Source organism: Gadus morhua, chromosome 5 (genome assembly GCF_902167405.1).
Source record: "Gadus morhua chromosome 5, gadMor3.0, whole genome shotgun sequence".
NCBI lineage: Eukaryota > Metazoa > Chordata > Actinopteri > Gadiformes > Gadidae > Gadus > Gadus morhua.
The window spans coordinates 18,141,812-18,164,047 of NC_044052.1; the positions used below are offsets into that span (position 1 = coordinate 18,141,812).

Consider the following 22,236-nt stretch of genomic DNA (forward strand, 5'->3'; position numbering starts at 1 on the left):
AGCTTAATAATTACATAATGGGCAAAAGATACATATACCATGGGCCTATAACTATAACGAGTGTATAGTGAGAATAAAGTATGCGAGTCATTTCGTGATGACCTGTATTCCATCAGCCATTTCGACATATGTTTATTTAGGGCTCTGGACCACAACAAATGCCTGCGTGTTGATTGCGTTTGACCATTGAATGTCTGTGTGTGCGTGTCTACGTGCGTCTGTGCATGTGCGTGTGTGTGTGTCTGCGTGTGCATGATTCTGTGAGTGTCAATGTGTGTCTGTGTGTGCGTGTGTGTGTCTGTCACTGTGGGTGTGTCTGTGCGTGTGTGTCTCCATGTGCCTGTGTGTGTCTCTGCGTGTGTGTCTCTGCGTGTGCTTGTGTCTGTGTGTGTTTCTGCGTGTGCATGTGCATGTGCGTCTGTGTCTGTATGTGTGTGTGCGTCTGTGTCTGTATGTGTGTGTGCCTCTGTGTCTGTATGTGTGTGTGCGTGTGCTCGGTCACGTATTCAGATGGAGAGGAAGACGGCATCAGACATCTGTTCAGGGTGAAGGACCCCGGGCTGAGGGCTCGGGTTGCCCTGCAGGCCCTGGAGAGGTGGCCGCTGGGTGCCTGTCTGGAGCTGCTGGAGTTCTGCCTCAACGACCCCGACACGGGGCCCCCCCTGAGGGCCGACCTGGAGGGCCGGAGGACGGAGCTGGACATCTACCGATGGGTACGTTTGGGTTTCAATCAATAATTCACTTTTCACCCAAAAACCTTTTTCATCAATATTTATATAGAATATTAATATTTAATATAAAAATGCTATACATTCACACATTTGTATGAATTTCAATAATGTCTCGTTTATTTTGTGTTTTGTCAATTTTATCCCAGTTGACAGGATCTTTGATTTGCCCCATTTGCTACGAAAGGAAATTAAACGGGCTCAAACTACGTACTCTGAATTGATATGATGATGATGAACTTTCATATTTTATTTATTCATTAACATTATCAGTGCTATGCACACGCAAACACATAGATCAAAGTGAACCATGAGTAATATCGATTTGTATTATTTTTGAGGAATTATGCACACAAAGTCTTCTGCATGCAATGTCGGTTCTAAAATACTCTTTGCAATCTCATGAAGGATTCTTTTGAACCCAGTTGGCATGAAACAGGAGATCACTTGTTAAGATAGGGGTTAGTGTCTTAGACCGCTGCCAAAACGAATCCTCCCATCAGCCTCACAATATTCAGCTCCCGGTTATTAATAAATCATATCTGACACAACATGCTCCTATTGGCAGATGTTGGACCTGAAGCCAGCGCTGCCATGGGCCACCTGGCAGGACCTCAGGAACCAGTCTAGGAAAGATTCTGAGAAACTGTTCACCATCATGCTGCAGCACAAGGTAGGAGTCCTACCACACAATGTCACCTTCAGTTCACCTGTAGGTTGACGATGTCACCTTCAGTTCACCTGTAGGGTCAGCTCTACCACACGATCTCACCTTCAGTTCACCTGTAGGGTCAGCTCTACCACACGATGTCACCTTCAGTTCACCTGTAGGTTGACGATGTCACCTTCAGTTCACCTGTAGGGTCAGCTCTACCACACGATCTCACCTTCAGTTCACCTGTAGGTTGACGATGTCACCTTCAGTTCACCTGTAGGGTCAGCTCTACCACACGATGTCACCTTCAGTTCACCTGTAGGTTGACGATGTCACCTTAAGTTCAGCTGTAGGGTCAGCTCTACCACACGATGTCACCTTCAGTTCACCTGTAGGTTGACGATGTCACCTTCAGTTCAGCTGTAGGGTCAGCTCTACCACACGATCTCACCTTCAGTTCACCTGTAGGGTCAGCTCTACCACACGATGTCACCTTCAGTTCACCTGTAGGGTTAGCTCTACCACACAATGTCACCTTCAGTTCACCTGTAGAGTCATGCCACCTTCACAAAGCTCAGTTTCCGTGAGTTTCGGAGGTTCGGACCTTAAAACGGAGGAAAGTGATTTGAACACTCTGTTGGGTCAGAGTTTTCGCTCTCTTCGTGTGGAAGTAAGCAACTCGAGTCCTCTGAGATCACATCACAGCAATGGTTGCCCATTTCATTGATAGGCTAAAGTGAACTTGCAGCAAGCTCTAAAAGGCAAACTTAACACCCGTTCTAACATTTGTATTAAGATACATTATAGCTTACAATTATAAACATCACCTGATAAATTCTGGCTCATGTTCAACCATCGCAAGCAGTTCTACTAACTGATTCATCAGATTCAGCAAAGAAGCGTAAACAGGTCCCTGCAGGCATTCATACTTGTTGTTGTTATGAAGTAGAGTCTCACCAACGATCAGTTTTTCCGGTTTTATGTCCTAGCCTAGAAAGTACAAACTAATAATAATAATAATAATAATAATACATTTAATTTAGAGGCGCCTTTCAAGACACCCAAGGTCACCTTACAGAGCATATAGTCATCATTCAAAACAATGCAAAACAGACTAGGAATAAAAGGAAAACAGAGGTTAAACATGAAGAATAATATTAATTAATAACACTCAAAGACGCCTAAAGTGAAGGGGGGACCTCACTAACCACCACCAATATGTAGCACCCACTTGGGTGATGAGGGGCGTTTCCTGAACACTCTTATTTCCTAAGAAGGGAAGGTTTACTTAAGGACACGTGAGAGCTTCCGAACCTCTGAGCTGTTTTGACGGCGGCATCACCTCTACCAGACACATGATGTCACCTCAGTTCACCTGTAGGGTGTGGGTCCACCACATGTTCTAACCTGTAAGGAGGCCTTCCGGCCCAGGGTACCTCTTTACATGTGACCTGATGTAAGGCTGCACCATTATGGAAAAAATCATAATCACAAGTATTTTGGTCAATATTGAAATCACGATTATTCAAACGATAATTTTTGAGTTTGAAAACATGATGCGTTTATTCAGCATGTCCCTCCAAAAAAAAAACACTTTGAGTGACAACTTAGAAATGCTCTAAGTTCTAAGAAACACAAAATGGTCAAAAAGAAAACGTTCAAATCTAAAATAATGTACAGATATGTATACAGCTGTTCTGCATTTTCCATAAAACATTCATTAAAAAAAAAAGAAAATTAGAATATAATAGTTTTGTGATCGTTTGACGCTGAAACGCGGTCAGCATGCCATGAAGCGCCCAGCCCTAACCTGCTGTTGCCCGGTGGAGTCAACGTGTGTGTGGGTGTGATTGGGGTGCAGGAGTTCGAGCTGTGCGGGGCGTGGCTCCAGCTGTTCCCCGTGTCGGACCCCCTGCGGCTCCAGCTGCAGACGGAACACCTGCTGCACCTGCTGGACAGCGGGCTGACTGAGGAGGCCCACCTGGTGGGGAGACGCTCACACACGCACGCACACACGCACGCACACGGACACACGCACGCACACACACAGACACACGCACGCACGCACGCACGCACGCTCATACACACTCACGCTCACACAGTCACACACCAGCATGCACTCAAACGCACACACATATACTCAAACACACAGATACACACACATGCTCACACACACGCATGCATGCACTCAAACACACAGATGCACTCACACACACAGGCACGCACGCTTTTGTCTGGTACAGGCTTGTTGCCCATTAACAGACATTTGTGTGTGTGTGTGTTCGCACGTGTCCCATTCCTCCCTCCCTTCCATTCTGTCCAATAAACGCAGAGAATGGCAACACCTTCCAAATAAGGTCATGAGGAAGTGTTTCGTAACCCGTCCTGATTGTTTTGACTGGTGAGGCCAGGCTCTGGGATACGGCCCGGTGGGGCAGTCCCAGCCTGGCTTCCTGTTGATGCCCGCACAGTGATTGGTCATGGGGTGATGGCCCGGTGGATAACAGCTCACATGCCTCGCTCCAGTGGGGCTGGAGGGGTGGTCTGTCTGTGGGTCTGTGGAGTTTGGCCTTCAGGCACTGGGATAAGCTTTGAATTGTTCTCAACGAATGGCGCTGTGTTATTAAGTAGTTTAGTCTATAACCACATTCATTGTGTGTGTGTGTGTGTGTTTGTGTGTCTGTATCTGTGTGTGTCTGTCTCTCTGTGTGTCTTTCTGTGTGTGTGTGTGTGTGTGTGTGTGTGTGTGTGTGTGTGTCTCCCTGTGTGTCTCTTGTTTGTGTCTGTGTGTGTGTGTCTCTGTGTGTGTGTGTGTGTGTCTGTGTGTGTGTGTGTGTGTGTGTGTGTGTGTGTCTGTGTCTCTGTGTGTGTGTGTGTGTGTGTCCGTGTCTCTGTGTGTGTCTGTGTCTCTGTGTGTGTGTGTGTGTGTGTGTGTGTGTGTGTGTGTGTGTGTGTGTGTGTGTGTGTGTGTGTGTGTGTGTGTGTGTGTGTGTGTGTGTGTGTGTGTAGCTGCTGGAGGGCGTGCAAGACGTGGGCCTGGAGGTGTGTGAGTGCGCCCTGGACCGCCGGCCGGGGTTTGCAGCGTGTCACTTCCTGGCCGACCACCTGACCCTCCACTTCCAGAGTCAGGTGACCCCCTCCAGGCGGCGGCACATCCAGGCCCTACACCTGGGCTCCAAGGTGAACCCCTCTCTCTCTCTCTCTCTCTCTCTCTCTCTCTCTCTCTCTCTCTCTCTCTCTCTCTCTCTCTCTCTCTCTCTCTCTCTCTCTCTCTCTCTCTCTCTCTCTCTCTCTCTCTCTCTCTCTCTCTCTCTCTCTCTCTCTCTCTCTCTCTCTCTCTCTCTCTCTCTCTCTCTCTCTCTCGTTCTTTCTTTCTTTCTTTCTTTCTTTACCCCCCCCCCCCCCGTGTCATCTGTCTTGTGGCCTATTTAATCACCACAGTGAAACATGGCATGACAGGAGCGTCATCGCCCTGTGTTGTCACGGCAACGTCCCATAATAAATAAACCATGCAGACACTCATATACACGCGCACAAAGAGAGACGCATTCACAGAGAAAGACACAAAGAGACACACGCTTACAAAGAGACAAACGCTTACAAAGAGAGAGACACACACACACACACACACACGCACACGCACACAAAGAGACCCACACACAAACACAGTTCCCTGAGCTCCGCCCCCCCACTCGTGTTCTGCACATTCCTCCCTCTGGGGGGCGCTGTCCGTCGGCGGTCAGGTAATGTCGGGTGGAACTAGTGGATGGAGCAAGGATATCACGTGGCTGTCTCTGTAGCCCCTCCACCCACTGTGGATCAACGCGTCGGCTGTCAATGAATCAACCTGTGTGTGTGTGTGTCTGTGTGTGTGTGCCCTCGTGTGTGTGTCTGTGTTTATGAATGTGTGTGCCCTCGTGTGTGTGTGTGTCTGTGTTTATGAATGTGTTTGTGTGCACCCGTGTGTGTGTGTCTGTGTTTATGAATGTGTTTGTGTGCACCCCTGTGTGTGTGTGTATCCACCCTCCTGTGTGTGTGTGTGTGTGTGTGTGTGTGTATCCACCCTCCTGTGTGTGTGTGTGTGTGTGTATGCACCCTCCTGTGTGTGTGTGTGTGTGTGTGTGTGTGTGTGTGTGTGTGTGTGTGTATCCACCCTCCTGTGTGTGTGTGTGTGTGTGTCTGTGTGTATGCACCCTCCTGTGTGTGTGTGTGTGTGTATCCACCCTCCTGTGTGTGTGTGTGTGTGTGTATGCACCCTCCTGTGTGTGTGTGTGTGTGTGTGTGTGTGTGTGTATGCACCCTCCTGTGTGTGTGTGTGTGTGTGTGTGTGTGTATGCACCCTCCTGTGTGTGTGTGTGTGTATGCACCCTCCTGTGTGTGTGTGTGTATGCACCCTCCTGTGTGTGTGTGTGTGTGTGTGTGTGTGTGTGTGTATCCACCCTCCTGTGTGTGTGTGTGTGTGTGTGTGTGTGTGTGTGTGTGTGTGTGTGTGTGTGTGTGTGTGTGTGTGTGTGTGTGTGTGTGTGTGTGTGTGTGTGTGTGTGTGTGTGTGTGTGTGTGTGTGTGTGCAGGTTCTGCTGGCGCTGCCGGCCGAGGCCAGACAGGACTACTTCCCGCTGCTGTCGGAGCCGCTGCTGATCCTGGAGCAGCTGCTGATGAACCTGAAGGTGGAGTGGGCGGGCGTGGCGGTGGCCACGCTGAGGGCCCTCCTCCCGGGGCCCGACGCCGGGGTCCGCCTGCAGGACGTGGACGCGCTGCTGGCCGGCTACGCCCGCAAGGCCCTGGACTTCCCCTACGCTCCCCGCGAGAGGGCCCGCTCCGGTCAGGGCCCCCGCACACACATACAGTCAGCGCACACACATACAGTCAGCGCACACGCATACAGTCAGCGCACACACATACAGTCAGCGCACACACATACAGTCAGCGCACACACATACAGTCAGCGCACACACGCACAGTCAGCGCACACACATACAGTCAGCGCACACACATACAGTCAGCGCACACACGCACAGTCAGCGCACACACGCACAGTCAGCGCACACACGCACAGTCAGCGCACACACGCACAGTCAGCGCACACACGTACAGTCAGCGCACACACGTACAGTCGGCGCACACATACAGTCATTGCACACACATACAGTCAGCGCACACACGTACAGTCAGCGCACATACAGTGCTCACACAACCGTATGCACAACCGCACGCACAGTCATTGCACGCACAATCGCAGGCACACACAACCGCACGCCCAACCGCACGCCCAACCGCACGCACAACCCCACGCACAACCGCACGCAGCCAGCGCACATACCGTCAGCGCACATACCGTCAGCGCACATACCGTCAGCGCACATACCGTCAGCGCACATACAGTCAGCGCACATACCGTCAGCGCACGCACATACAGTCAGCAAGGTCAACACAGTGTGCACGTACCTACACACACACACACGTACGTAACGTAAAAACATCACACGTGCACACAGGGTACACCCTGTGTAAACACACGGAGTCACAGTCTATCTGCACTCACCAACCCTGATTCTTCCACACGCATTATGAGAGGTTGAACAAAAGGTTCACCAGCAGAGATGATGCAACAAGCAGGAAGGAAGGGCATGTGGTCGAGTCCCATTCATCAGTGTTGTCTAAACTCAAGTACCCCTGTTATAGAATAGAATACAATCCTAATTTTTTGTATAATATAGTACAAGGTTTGCAAGAAACATTAACTTTCAGATGTTTAGCATTTATATAATCATAGTTTATAGTTAGTTGGTTTTATTATATATTGTGTGTCTGTGTGTGTGTTCGCTTGTGTCTGCATGTGGGCGTCTGTGTGTGCGCGTGCTCGTTCACGCGTTGTTTGGAAGTGTTTGCTCTAGGGGTTAATATAATATATATAACTGTATAATAGGATAGTGTTTGGCCCCTGTAAGTGATGTTATATTAAGTCCTGGTGTATATCTGGTTCATCTGTAGACTCTGTGCTGAGCCTGCAGGATGGACTGCTCCAGTGTCCAGCCCAGGACTCCTCCTACTCCTGCAGGCCTGACTCCCCTGCCGACTCCACCGGTAAGACCCAGGTCTCCTCAAACCCAGGTCCCCTTAAACCAAGGTCCCCCTAAACAAAGGTCCCCCTAAACAAAGGTCCCCCTAAACCAAGGTCCCCCCAAAATCCAGGTCCCCCTTAACCAAGGCCCCCTATACCCAGGTCCCCCCAAACCCAGGTCCCCCTAAACCCAGGTCCCCCTATACCAGGTCCCCATATACCCAGGTCCCTAAAAACCCATGTCCCCCTATACTCAGTTCCCCCCCTCAAACCCCTGTCCCCTCTACCCAGGTCCCCTTAAACCCATGTCCCACTAAACCCAGATCCTCCTATTCCCGGGTCCCCCTATAGGCCTACCCCATACACACTCAAAGGTTCCAGGTTGGATTCCCGGATGTCTGCAGCCCTCCCCGTAGGTCCCACCGTGAGCGAGACGCCCCTCCTTGTTATCGACGTGCACCCCGATTCACCGGAGCCCCCGTTCTGGGTGAATACTTACCGCCCCAGGCTTCTGCTGTGTCCCCCTCCACCCCTTCGCAGGAAGCACCCCCACGCACACCTCCTCCGTCAGCAGCGCGGAGCGCGACAAGGACCGGGTGTCGGCGGGGCGCAGCCGGCGGGCCGAGGGGCAGTTCCAGCCCCCGCCGCACCCCCCCGCCCGCAGGGACTGGGTCCCGGACACCCAGCAGGACAGCTGCATGGTCTGCAGCCGGGAGCGCTTCACCATGGTGAGGGGGGGGAAGCCCCGTGATGTCACTTCCTGTTCGCAGACCAAAGATAAATCGTCAAACGTTTTTATGGAATGTGTTTAGTATGACGGTGTTCGACACAAGTCTCCTCAGAATACATCGTAGCGTTAACGAAGGAAATTCAAAGGAGTAAAAAAATCTGTTAGAACAAGCGCTCGAGAAGAGGCGGGGCCCAATCCCATTTCTACCCCTTACCCCTTCCCCTTACCCCTTCAAAACAAGGGGGAGGGGTAAGGGGTAGAAATGGGATTGGGCCTAAATGTTGAATGAGTCCTACCCTCCATTTTGTGCAGTTCAACCGGCGGCACCACTGCCGGCGCTGTGGCCGCCTGGTGTGCCAGGCGTGCTCGGAGCACAAGATGGCGATCGAGGGCAGCGGGGAGGAGGGGGCGCGCGTCTGCGACCAGTGCTACGCCTTCTTCCACTGCGAGTAAGAACCCAGCCACCTTCAAACACAACTTTATCGACACACGCCCCGTCACAAACTACTTTTGTGTGTTTGTGTGTGTGTGTGTGTGTGAGTGTTTGTGTGTGTGTGTTATAATTAATTAGTATATGTATAAAACTGTGAAGCTGTAAAAATCCTGTAAAATTTACTTTTTACGATGCTGGGAATTAAATGTAATTTTTACCACGAAATAAAATGTAAAATGAAATAACAGGAGGAAGGTTGAAGAGTTCATCTGGAAATGTATGGCGTGTGTGTCTGTTTGTGTGGCATTTGAGTTTCCGTGTGACTGCACATCAGTGTACCTTTATATGTTTATGGGTGTGCATGTCATTGAGTGTGTTGGTGTGTGTGTGTGTGTGTGTGTGCGTGCATACTGGCTGGTCCCTCTGCGATGCTATCCGTTGACTCACAATGCGGTAACCTGACCCTGGAGCAGACCTGGGGACAGCTGCTGACATAAACGGGGACACGCGCTGTCACCTACTGTACACTCTGTTCAGGGGCTCAGGGACAGAACACTGCCCTAGTTCAGCCAATCACAGAGGTCGGCTGTGAGGAGGCTCCCCACCAGAGATGGCGCTGTTCCGTTACTGGTAAATGTCGATGGGCATGATTTCGTGTTTTGATATTTTGTCTTCTTGTGTTTTATTTTTATAGTTCTGATGATGAACTGGAAGAAGCTGAAGGTAACTCGAGCCTTTTATTCTGTGTTTTAAAGTAGTGGTTTTAATTGGACGCAAATCATTATGTATGTGTGTATCTGTGAGTATGTGAGTATTGTGCATTAATGTCGTGGTCTGGTCCATGTTGCGTCTTAATGGTCTACCCTGTGGGTCTCCCCCCAGCAGTGGGGTCCCCAGGCTCAGGCTCGGGGGAGGACTGCTTGCTCACCCTCCCGGAGGTGGTCCAACGGCAGGTCCGGCTCAGCTCCAGGCCCTCGGAGAACCAGCTGCTGAGGAGCGAGTTCTACTTCGAACAGGTCCGCCTCCTCTTTCAATCTCAACTGAATGACTGTATAACTGCTCGGTGACAGCTTCCTGTGAGGAGCTGACTGCTTCCTGTAAGGAGCTGACGGCTTCCTGTGAGGAACTCAATGCTTCCTGTGAGGAAATTTCCGCTTTCTGTGAGGAGAATACTGCTTCCTGTGAGGAGCTCATGAAGGGTGGAGGTCAAAGACCACAAATACACTTAAAACGTACCGAAATACACATAAATCGATAAAAACAGAAAGAGACCTCAAGGTACAAAAACAAGCAGCCAATGTGTACAATAGGAAAATTCCCAAAACGGCTTCTAACGGTTAATCATTTATTATACTATTATATTAGATGTCATATTATCCATATTGTACCTCGTGGTATAATATGTCTGGTGGTATAATATGTCACCTTTAACCCCCCCGTCGGTCATCATCTATGAAAGGGGTAGAACGCCGCGCTGCTGTGCCTTCATCTTTATCTAGCCCTAACCTCTCCACACCTCCTGCTCCTCCCTCTCCTCCCTCTCCTCCCCCTCCTCCCTCTCCTCCCTCTCCCAGGCCCCCAGCGCCCACCTCTGTGTGGCCATCCTGTCCCTGCACAGCGACCAATCAGAGTGCGGCCAGCAGCTGATTGGCCACTGCCGCGCCCTGTCCCGGAAGCTGAACCACGCAGAGGTGGACGCGGGCCTGCTGACGGACGTCATGAAGCGGCTGCTCTTCAGCGCCAAGCTCATGTTCGTCAAGGACGGCCGCAGCCACGACCTGCCCCTGTGTGACAGGTGAGGGGCATGCTGGGAAATGTGGTTCTTTTCAGCATAAGTATATATAATGCATAATGTATGTTTTATTATTCGTGATATATTTTTTATTTGTTGGTAAAGTGGTGTTGAGATGTTCTTTTACCATTTTTTTCCTTTCCCATTCCTGAACTTGAGTGTTTATTTACCGATACACTATCAAGCATTTTTGCATCTAATAGCACTTGTTCTTAGAGAAGGGTTCTCTTACGATGACAGCAATGTATAGTTGGTTCACATACTGTCGACCAAATATTCTTTCAGAACTAGATCGTACATTTATAATACATTTATAAGAACAATACATTTGTATTCTTGTATTAAAGTGTCAATGCTGCCATGTTTTTCTGGCAGGCACACGTTCCGTCTTTCCACATCCGACCGCTAATGAACGAAGCGTAACAGCGATCGTGTTTGTGATGTTCTCTGCCTGTGTAGTAAATGAGCTAGGCTTGTGATGGCATCGGATCGGACTTTAAATGTTACCTAATTTTAGACAATATTGGAAAGTGGAGTCCTCATTTCACCGTGAGCCCCTCTCTGTCGCTCTCCTCCTCAGCTTCATCAGTAAGGTGGACGTGCTGAAGATCCTGGTGAGGGCCAACTACCGGCCCATCCCCTCCCTGGAGGACCTCCTGGAGACCCCCGCCGTCACCCGCCTCAGGAACCAGCTCCTGGAGGCCGAGCACTACCAGCTGGCCGTGGAGGTGGGTCCCGGACTCTTGTCGTCGCCACCATCGCCGGGTTCTCCAGCCTGAACCCAAGTCCCTCCTCCGCCCCCCCCCCACCCCACCACCACCACCACCGGCAGCTCCGCTCTGAACCCATGTCCCTCCTCCACCACCAGGTGTCCACCAAGAGCGGTCTGGACCCCAGCGGGGTGTGGCACGCCTGGGGCATGGCCTTCCTGAAGGCGGGCCGGCTGTCGGCCGCCCGCGAGCGCTTCTCCCGGGTCCTGAAGCCGCCTCTGGACCGGAACCAGCTGAGCCCGGGGCCCCCACTGCTGCAGGAGATCGTCCAGCAGCTGGAGACCACGCTGAGGCCCCGCCCCTCCATGGTAAGACCCCGCCCCTCCACGATTTGGCCACGCCCCTCCATGCAAAGGCCACGCCCCCCCCCCCCCCCGCACTGTAAGGACAAATGTTCACTCGCCAAGTCGAGGTCTAATTATGGTTCCACGTCGACGCCACGCAAGGGGGTTAACGGACCCATTACATGTTTGCGGACCCTCCTTGCGTCCATCGGAGGGGCCCGACGTGCACCCCCCAAAAATGTTAACTTTGCGTCGAGGTGACGTACCCAAAAGGGCTGCGATTGGTCGGCTCACTAAAACCTGACACTGAGCCAAAACAGGTTTGCGACCGCGTCGAAGCGTGTGCGTGGCCCTTGCGTTGCGTCGACGTGGGACCATACCTGAGCCGCCTTAAGCGCGCAGAGTTAGCAAGCAGAGTTAGCAGGCACATGGGTCCTGCCGGCTCCGGGTTCGAGCTGTGCCCTGACGTGGTGACCTGAGGTAGCACCCCGCCACCTGGAAGCATGGGGTGTGCGTGATAAGTCAGCTTTGTTTCAACACTTTACTCTGCGTGTAACTTCATGTATGAGTGAAGACGTCACTAGCGGTGGCCTGTGGCTGAAATTCATTCCTGCAGACTCTTAACCTTGGGTTTGTCTCTAGGTTTGGCTTTAATGTGTTTGTGTCCTCCGGCACATCCCCGTTGTCAGGGTTCAGGTTACTGGGCTGAAACCGACCGGTGTTCGGTCCGTCTTTCGATGGCTGACGCCTTCATTGTTTATTCTATAATCCCACAGAATTCAATTTCTTTGAACGGCCACCATGCTTAGAATAGTGCTCTGAAAAGTGTCGCCCCTTTGACATCCATATCGTCGGTCGTTATCCTCTTCGGCGTGGTGCTGATTCCCTCTAGATAGGGGGCGGGCGGGGGGAGAGGAGTTATGTGTGAGGGCGCTCAGGGCTTCGCCCGAGGTGGGTAAGACAGACGCTCCAGTCTTCAAGGGCCCTCCCTTCTGTCAGGCGCTCTCTTGTGGCTCTCTAGGAACACGCCAGGCCTGGGGCGTAGAACGCAGGCTGACAGACCTGAAGGAGCCCCACGACGTCACACACACACACACACACACACACACACACACACACACACACACACACACACACACACACACACACACACACACACACACACACACACACACACACCCCAAGCCATCTGGGTCAGAGCCTGCTCGCTAAGGGCAGAGATGGCAGCTCGGGGGACGAGGCCCATGTGGTCGGCTGCAGTATGAAAGATCAAACGTTTGGTTTGGATCGTAATAGATATATGAATGATCTGTCTGACGAGGTAAGTTTTCTTTTTTGTATCGTGCCCTTCGAACACAAAAAAACAAAATAATACAATCTTACGCAATATATAAGTCAAATGCATCAAGTTATCAATAGTACAGAATGGAATATCAAGTAACATAACATTTAGGTACATTTTATTTTCATGATCTTTCGTGAAAGTTTCCCAGCCAAGAGGAAACAAAATAAAAGAATAAAAAGAACAGCTATAGTTATATCTAATATAAAAATAGATTCAACTAAAATGGAAATAAAGGTGTGAAGGTAAAGTAAAGAAATTGACATAAAAACAAGACTATTGTTTAGTGTCTCTCATGTTGGGGGCGGGGCTCTATGGGGGCGGGGCTCTATGGGGGCGGGGCTCTGTGGGGCCCCTTGCAGTCGGTTGCCCCCGGTGCTCCAATGTCTCTGGCCGCCCCTGGCACCGTGAGACTGATGATGTCCGTGTTGTTCCATAAGGAACCTTTAGACATTCAGTCCCTGCAAGTGCGGCCGTACACAAGTTATGTAACGAGGAAATTCCTCTGACAACCGGCAGGTCGTTCAACGGGTGCAGACACATGTGTGCACACGTCTGTGCGTGCCTGCATGCTTAAATGTAGGTATGTGTGTGCGTGCATAGATGTGTGTGTATCTACATGTGTGCGTGAGTGCCTGCGTGCTTAATGCTAGGCATGTGTGTGTATGGACAAATGTGTGTGTATATCTACATGTGTGTCTACGTCCATACGAATGGGTGTGTACGTACATAGGTGTGTGTGTGTGTGTGTGTGTGTGTGTGTGTGTGTGTGTGTGTGTGTGTGTGTGTGTGTGTGTGTGTGTGTGTGTGTGTGTGTGTGTGTGTGTGTGCGCGCGCGCGTGCCTGCATGCTTGACTCTAGGTTTGTGTGTCGACGTCAATGTATGTGCGCACATGTGTATCTACATAGTAAGTAAGTAAGCTTTATTTGTACAGCGCCTTTCACAGACCAGGGTCACAAAGCACTTCACATCAGTTTACATCTGCGCACGTGCGTGTCTCCAAGTGCATTTGCGTATGTGTGTGTGTTTACGTGCGTGCGTTTGCCTGTGTGCGTGTGTTTACCTGCGTGCGTTTGCCTGTCTCCGTGCGCGTGCCTCCCTCAGCCGTTCAGCGAGGACATCCTGGCGTCGCTACGGGAGCTGGAGGAGGTCCTGTCTGACCCGGGCGCGGCGGAGCGCCCGGACCCCCCCGCCCCGGACCCAAGGCTCCACCAGGAGGCGCTGCACTACCTGACCTCCTACGGGACGCACCTGGCGCTGGTCTGCTTCTACATGCGCCACGACCGCATGAGGGACGCCCTGAGTCACCTGCTCAGCAAGGTGGGCGGCCCGAGGGGCGGAGCCAGCTCTGCACCCCCACCCACATCGGGGGAACAACCTGTCGGGATGTGACGCGTTTCAATGCCCTGTCGAGAGCCGGTAGCACGCTAGCAAGCTACTGAGCACACCCGAAAAACAAGCTAGTTCACTACAAGCTAATAAGGCAACAAGCTAATAAGCGCACATGAAAACAAGCGAGTACGCTATAGGCTAACAAGGTAATATGTGCACATGAAAACAAGCTAGTACGCTGTAAGCTAACAAGCGTAAATGAAAACAAGTTGATCTATGACCGGACTTCTAATTGAACTCTGACAGACTTCTAGTTGAACCCTGACAGACTTCTAGTTGAACTCTGACATACTTCTAGTTGAACCCTGACAGACTTCTAGTTTAACTCTGATGGACTTTTATTTAAACTCTGCTAGTTAAACTTTGACAGGACTTCTAGTTGAACTCTGACAACTTCTAGTTGAACCCTGACAGACTTCTAGTTACCTCTGATAGACTTTTAGTTGATCTCTGCTAGTTAAACTCTGACTGGACTTCTAGTTAAACATCTGACTGGACTAGTTGAACTCGGTCAGGACTACTAGTTGAACTCTGCCAGGACTACTAGTTGATCTCTGCTAGTTGAACTTTGACAGGACTTCTAGTTTAACTCTGATAGACTTCTAGTTGATCTCTGCTAGTTAAACTCTGACTGGACTTCTAGTTGAACTCGGTCAGGAGGACTCCTAGTTGAACTCTGCTGAACCCGGTCCTCCAGGAGTGTCCCGACGAGGTGTTCCTGGACGGGGTCCTGCAGCCCAGCCTGGAGCGGGGGGCCCTGGGCACGCTGCAGGGCCTGCTGGAGAGCCTGGACCCGGGGCTGGAGCTCTGCAGCCGCTACCTCATCGCCTCCTGCCAGCTGCTGCAGCGGCGGCGCCACTTCCACACGCTGTACCAGCTGCAGAAGTTCATGACGGTGAGACGCCCCCCGCAGGGCCTTCTGGGGGGGCTGCCTGGGGGGGCTGCCTAGGTGTGGAGGGGTCAGAGAGCTTAGAGGGGGGGAGGGGGGGGGGGGGGGGGACGCAGGATGGGGATTTCATTCGTGTCATTTTTGTATGTATCAAATGATAGTTAATCGTTTACTTATGAATATTGAGATCGAACGGTACTAGTCTGATCTACTTAGTTGATTTTGAGTGATTGAAATGGGTTGATGAGCAGTAAGAAATGTGGTGGTGAATGGTGTTCACTTGAATAAGTACATTTTCCTGTGACTTCATCTGTATTCTCACCTCTATTTACCTCTCCTCGCCTTTTTCCTCACCTTTGTTTTCACCTGTATTCTCACCTGTTTGTTTTCTTCCCACCTGTCTCCTCCCCCTTCTCCTCCCCCTTCTCCTCACCTGTCTCCTCACCTGTCTCCTCACTCTTCTCCCCACCTGTCTCCTCCCCCGTCTCCTCCCCCTTCTCCTCCCCCGTCTCCCCACCCGTCTCCCCACCCGTCTCCCCACCCGTCTCCCCACCCGTCTCCCCACCCGTCTCCCCACCCGTCTCCCCACCCGTCTCCCCACCCGTCTCCTCACCCGTCTCCCCCCCCGTCTCCTCACCCGTCTCCTCACCCGTCTCCCCACCCGTCTCCCCACCCGTCTCCTCACCCGTCTCCTCACCCGTCTCCTCCCCCGTCTCCTCCCCCGTCTCCTCACCCGTCTCCTCACCCGTCTCCTCACCTGTGCCCTAGGATCATGTGCGGGCTGCCATGACCTGCATCCGGTTCTTCTCCCACGGGGCCCAGTCCTACACTCAGCTGGGGGAGCAGCAGGTAGGTCCGCCTCCACCCGGGGTATGAGAGCACAGCTAGGGTCCTGTAGGGTCACACACAGGGTCATTCCATGCAGTCAAGAGCGCTGACTATGTTGGTAAAATATAAACTATATGTTGGGACGCGGTTGGATCTCCCACACGTTAACCGTTACCACTGGGATGGACCATTGGGGAGAGCACGTACCATTAAAGACTTTACTGGAGCGACCCGGGTTCAATTTCCTGCCTTTGGCCCTTTGCTGCCTGTCCTCTCTCTCCCATACCTTCCTGTCTATCTCACTCGCAATCACAAAGCATAAAATGCAGAAATAAATCGTAAAAAAAACAACAACATTATCAACGTGCGAAAATGCAGCGGCCAACGTGTTGCTGGGGGGCGGGGCCCGTTTGTACGTCTGCATCCACTGGTGTGACGCTGACCTTTGACCCCCCCTGACCCCCCTCAGCGCTGGCTGGTCCGGGCCAAGGAGCACCTGAGGACGTACCTGCAGGAGCAGCAGGGCCGGGGGTCAGTGGCCCGGAGGAGGTCCCCGGTCTCCTCCTTCAGGAAGCCCATGCCCTCCAGCGACGTGTCCAGGTCAGAGCGCCTTCCTCCCCCCTCCTCCCCCCCTCCCCTCCCCTCCCCTCACCACACAGCCACGGCAGAGTGCTAAAGCCGTGCTATGCTACGCTGTGCTGTTAAGCTACACGGGTCCGTCGCTACACCCGGTCTGGTGTTGTCGCCAGGGTGATGTGTTCAGCATGTGACTCTGTGCGTGTTCTCCGTGCCCATATCCCCGGCGGTGTTTATGCCATGCTATTCGGTGCTTTTTCATGCTATGCTATTCCGTGCTTTGCTGTGCTATTCTATACCTGATCTGTTGTCTGTCACCACTGGGATGCAGTCCTCATGTGATTCTGTGGGTGTTCTCCAGACCCATGAACTCTGCAGTGTTAAAGCCATGCCATGCTATGCTATGCTATGCTATGCTATGCTAAGCTATGCTGTTAAGCTCCCCAGGGCTAGGTGTCGTGTTCCTAACGTGACTCTGTGTCCTCCATGAACATGAGCTCTGCAGTTTTAAAGCCATGCCATGTCATGTCATGCTATGCTATGCTATGCTATGCTAAGCTAAGCTATGCTGTTAAGCATGGACTAGGTGTCGTGTTCCTAACGTTACTCTGTGTCCTCCATGAACTTGAGCTCTGCAGTGTTAAAGCCTCTTGTCACACACCGGGTCAGGTAGTGGCAAAACAAAGGGAGTCCACACATGACATAAAGAGAAACTAGTTTATTAGTAACCCGTTTTTACTCGTTAAAGTAAACATAAGCAATTATATTTAAACAAAAGGGATGATACTTAAAACCACATGGCGGGTGGAAGACGGAGCCCAGCGCCCAGCCTAGAAGCAGCAAAAGAGAGACTCAACACATGGCTACCCAGCCCTTAAATCTCTGGATCCCTAGGATCCACAGGTGTGGCCAATTGGCCTGACGCCCTTTCCCAATCTCCACCCACAACCAATAGGCAGAGAGAGGGGCAGGGCTTCACACCCCCCCCCCTACAGAAAAGGGGCCCCACCACATTATCCCGTCCCCACACCTCCCGATCTCCACTCAGCCACCCGGATCCTAGGAGCACATTAAGAGTAGTGAGAAGGCAGACCTGGAAAAGAACAAAATAGATAAATCAGTGAGAACACCACCCAACTTTAAGGCAACCGAGAAAGGGCATCCGCTATCACATTTTCTGATCCCTTTATATGACGAATATCCAGATTGTACGGCTGTAAAAACAATGCCCACCGCATCAGCCGCTGATTTGGATTTTGAAGTGACCGCAGGAAAGTCAGTGGGTTGTGATCGGTATAAACAACCAACGGAGTTAGACCAGATCCCAAATAAACATCAAAATGCTGCAATGCCCATATTAATGCTAGTGCCTCCTTCTCGATCACTGAGTAATTGAGCTGGTACTTATTAAACTTCCTAGAGAAGAAGGCCACAGGCTTTCCAACCCCGTGGTCTCCTGCCTGCATAAGTACAGCTCCTGCCCCCACGTTCGATGCATCCACCTGCAGGGAAAAAACCTCATTCAGCCGTGGGGCCTCCAATACAGGTGCTGCACACAAAAGTGCCTTGACCTTTTCAAATGCCAGTCTACATCTATCTGACCACACAAAGTGTGCCTCTTTTTTCAAAAGTGCAGTCGGAGGCTCTGCAACTGATGAAAAATTCTGACAAAAGCTTCGGTAGTATCCCACCATCCCTAAAAAGCGCATTAGCCCTTTCTTGGTGGTTGGAGGGGGATATCTTACTATTGTATCCACCTTATCCTGTAACATACGCACCTGACCCTGACCCACCTCCTTACCCAAATAGGTGACTGTGGCCTTCGCAAACTCGCATTTTGCCAAATTAACAGTCAACCCTGCCCAGACCAACTTGTCTAACAATGCGCGAATGCGCTGAATATGTTCAGACCACGTATCACTGTATATTACCACGTCATCAAGGTACACTGCGCAGCCATCCAGCCCGGCCACAACCTGGTTCATAAGGCGCTGAAATGTTGCAGGCGCATTACGCAGGCCAAATGGCATAACATTGTACTTGTACAGACCAGAAGGTGTAATAAATGCACAAATTTCCTTTGCCCGCTTAGACAGGGGAACCTGCCAATAACCTTTCAAAAGGTCCAACTTAGTCACATAAACGGCAGACCCCACCTGATCTATACAGTCTTCCATGCGGGGAAGAGGAAACACATCTGGCTTCGTAACGTTATTAACTTTACGAAAGTCAGTACATGGCCTAAACGTCGTGTCCGGCTTACTGACCAACAGACACGGCGATGCCCAACTTGAAACGCACGGCTCAGCAATATGATTGTCCAACATATACTGAACTTCTTTGTCTAAAAGCTTGCGCTTATCTGATGAAACCCGATAAAAACGCTGCTTCATAGGTACTGCATCACCAATATCCACATCATGCTCAATAAGATGTGTGCGAGAAGGTACATCCGAAAACAGAACAGGATAGTTTTTAATAAGGGTACCCAACTCAGCACGTTTTTTATCATCCAAATTTGCCAACATGTAATCCAAATTTTTCAGTGACTCTGAATTTTTCAATCGCCCTTGCAAAACCACATCAGTGGTCGAACTCTCCTCCACGCTGACTGCCGGAGATGAGCTCAGAACTGCAGATGTACAAACAGAAGCATTAACCATACCACTCCCCCCTTTCCCCACTGTCTGACGTCCGTAAAAAGGTTTTAACAAATTCACATGACAGTAATAATAATAATAATAATAATTCATTTTATTTGTTGAGCACTCTTCATTCTAGCAGAATCTCAGAGTGCTAGTATACAATTTTTAAAAAGTAGGAAATGCCTTTATGAATAAAAAGGTTTTTAGGCCAGTCTTAAAACAGGCTAGTGTTTGTGTTGCCCTTAAGTGGTCCGGGAGGCTGTTCCACAGTCGAGGGGCTGCAGCGGCGAAGGCCCGGTCGCCCATGGTGCGTAGCCTGGTGTTTGGGATCTGCAGGGACAGAATGTTATTGGATCTGAGGGGGCGGGTTGATTTTTGGGGAGTGATGAGTTCTTGCAGGTAAGGGGGGGCATGACCGTTTATGCATTGGTAGGTGAGTAGGAGGACTTTGTAGTTGACGCGGGATGAGACAGGGAGCCAGTGCAGTGAGTGTAAAATGGGGGTTATATGGTTGTATTTCCTGACTCTCATCAGGATCCTTGCAGCGCTGTTCTGGATGTACTGCAGCTTTTGGATGTTCCTGCCAGTGATCCCAGTGAACAGTGAATTGCAGTAGTCCAGTCTTGAGGAGATGAAGGCGTGGACGAGCTTCTCAGCATCTGGCAGGGTTAAAGTGGGGCGGAGCTTGGCGATGTTTTTGAGATGGTAGAAGGAGATTTTGCACAGATGTTTTATATGATCGTTGAAGGTGAGGTGAGGGTCAAACCTAACTCCTAGATTTGTTACTGTGGTGGAGAGGGGTATGACCTGACTGTCGAAAGTGAGATGAGTTATGGAGGATGACTGAACTTGGTGTGGAGTGCCAACAAGAAGGGCCTCGGTTTTGCTGCTGTTTAGCTGGAGAAAGTTGTTTCTCATCCATGCCTTTATCTCCCCAAGACAGGCAGTGAGACATGACATGGCAGCAGAGGGGTTTGGGGCAGTTTTGATGTACAGCTGTGTGTCATCGGCATAGCAGTGAAAGGACATCCCATGTCTGCTGACAACACAGCCGAGGGGGAGCATGTAGATAATGAAGAGGATGGGGCCGAGGACAGACCCTTGTGGAACACCACAGGAGACAGGGAGCTGTCTGGAATTGCATCTTCCCAGTGAGACATACTCAGTTCTGCCAGATAGATATGACTGGAACCACTTGAGTGCAGAGCCTGACAGTCCAATGGTGGTGTGGAGGCGCTCTAGGAGGATTGTGTGATCCACTGTGTCGAATGCAGCAGTCAGATCCAGGAGGATGAGGAGTGAGGGTGATCCTGCATCGGCTGTCATCAGCAGGTCATTCGTCACCCTGAGCAAGGCGGTTTCAGTGCTGTGGGCTAAACGGAATCCTGACTGGAATTTTTCAAACAGGTTGTTGTGTTTGAGGTGGTCCTGAAGTTGAGAAGCAACTACCTTCTCTAGCACTTTGGACAGGAAGGCAAGGTTGGAGATAGGCCGGTAGTTGGCTAGGACCTCCGGGTCCAGGGTGGGCTTCTTGAGAAGGGGACGGATGACAGCGACCTTGAGAGTCTAGTGGCTTTCCTAGAGTTTGGAGTGGCAATGATGTAATTCAAGTCTGAAGCCTGCCGTACTACAGTGTACGGACCGGAAAATTTTGCCTCAAAAGGAGAAGTCATAATAGGTTGCAGAAACAAAACCTGGTCACCAGCCTGAAACCGCTTAGGCTCTGCACGCCTGTCATACAGAGCTTTCATTTTGTGCTGTGACTTTACCAATTTTTCTTTTGCACTTTCAACCGCCAAAACCAACCTATGCCTGAAGCCATTGACATAGTCAAGCAAATTTTGGGGAGAATTTGTTATTTCCCAGCTATCTCCCAACACAGCCATGGGACCCCGTACCTTGTGACCAAACACCAAATCATTGGGACTAAAACCTGTGCTCTCCTGAACCACTTCTCTGGCTGCCAACAAGAGCCACGGCAGCCCCTCCTCCCAGTCACACCCCAACTCTGTACAATAAGAGCGCAGTAAAGACTTCAGCGTTTGATGAAAACGCTCTAGGGCGCCCTGTGATTGCGCATGATAAGCCGAAGCTTTATTATGCTTAATGTGAAGCTGCTTCAGTATTTCGGCAAACATACCTGATGTAAAATTCGAGCCTTGATCGCTCTGAATAATTTTTGGAATCCCAAACACCGAAATGAACTGTGTCAAAGCCTTCACCACCGATTTAGTAGACATATTTCGGAGTGGATACGCCGCTGGATACCTGGATACCTGGCACATGACAGTCAGCAAATAACTATGACCTAGTTTTGAACAAGGCAACGGCCCAACACAGTCAATAATCAAATGTGCAAATGGCTGCTCAACCACAGGAATTGGACAAAGTGGAGCCGGTCTGATTGACTGGTTTGGCTTGCCGGTTAACTGACATGTATGACACGTTTTGACATAAGCCAAAACATCACGCTTCAGGCGGGGCCAAAAACAGTACCGCAACACCCTGTCATATGTTTTCTTTACCCCTGGATGCCCAGCTACATTATCATGACAAGTTTGCAACACCAAGTCCCGAAACCTTCTTGGCACTACAAACTGAAAAACAGGTTCCCCAACAAAAGCTTCTCCATGAGGCACCCATTTCCTAAACAATAAGCCTTCCTGAATAAAATAGCCTTGAGCAGACCTAAGTATCTCACCAAGCGAAAGTACTTTGTCAAACAGTTCTTTTAAACTATCATCCTTTTCCTGCTCTGCAACCAACTCAGATCGTGACATAGACTTAAACTGATCAGGCAAAGTCACACAAAGCTCAGCAGGTTCCAACTCTGACTTCTTGGTAGCAAGACTCTGTGCGTCACACGCAGTGGTCATGGCACGCGTCACAGCACAGACCGGATACACAACGGCAACATCTGGTACCCTGTCTGGTCGTCCTTGCCCAGGCACACTTTTAGTGACTATATTGGGAGAAGGACCATCAGCCCACACCTGCACCCCAGCAAGACCGTCCCCCAGAATGATGTCCACCCCATCCACCGGCAACTCGGTGCGCACACCCATCTCAACATCTCCCTTCACCAAACCTGAGTCAAGACACAGCCTATG

The 22,236-nt window shown here is 50.8% G+C and overlaps 1 protein-coding gene across 4 annotated transcripts in view; it reads left to right on the top strand.

Moving 5' to 3' along the window:
* The window catches only part of zfyve26 (zinc finger, FYVE domain containing 26), a 49,945-nt gene that overhangs the window by 19,557 nt on the left and 8,152 nt on the right, over nt 1-22,236 (top strand). The window contains exons 22-38 of one of the 4 annotated variants that reach the window (XM_030356814.1): nt 511-713; nt 1,297-1,401; nt 3,245-3,367; nt 4,393-4,563; nt 5,955-6,204; nt 7,375-7,467; nt 7,952-8,172; nt 8,487-8,623; nt 9,302-9,330; nt 9,490-9,623; nt 10,182-10,402; nt 10,980-11,127; nt 11,268-11,477; nt 13,901-14,116; nt 14,886-15,083; nt 15,846-15,926; nt 16,375-16,505. In XM_030356814.1, coding sequence (XP_030212674.1) covers nt 511-713; nt 1,297-1,401; nt 3,245-3,367; nt 4,393-4,563; nt 5,955-6,204; nt 7,375-7,467; nt 7,952-8,172; nt 8,487-8,623; nt 9,302-9,330; nt 9,490-9,623; nt 10,182-10,402; nt 10,980-11,127; nt 11,268-11,477; nt 13,901-14,116; nt 14,886-15,083; nt 15,846-15,926; nt 16,375-16,505 — 2,671 coding nt within the window. The remainder of the gene's footprint in view (nt 1-510; nt 714-1,296; nt 1,402-3,244; nt 3,368-4,392; nt 4,564-5,954; nt 6,205-7,374; nt 7,468-7,951; nt 8,173-8,486; nt 8,624-9,301; nt 9,331-9,489; nt 9,624-10,181; nt 10,403-10,979; nt 11,128-11,267; nt 11,478-13,900; nt 14,117-14,885; nt 15,084-15,845; nt 15,927-16,374; nt 16,506-22,236) is intronic. The other 3 variants (XM_030356815.1, XM_030356816.1, XM_030356817.1) reach the window with 3 other exon arrangements.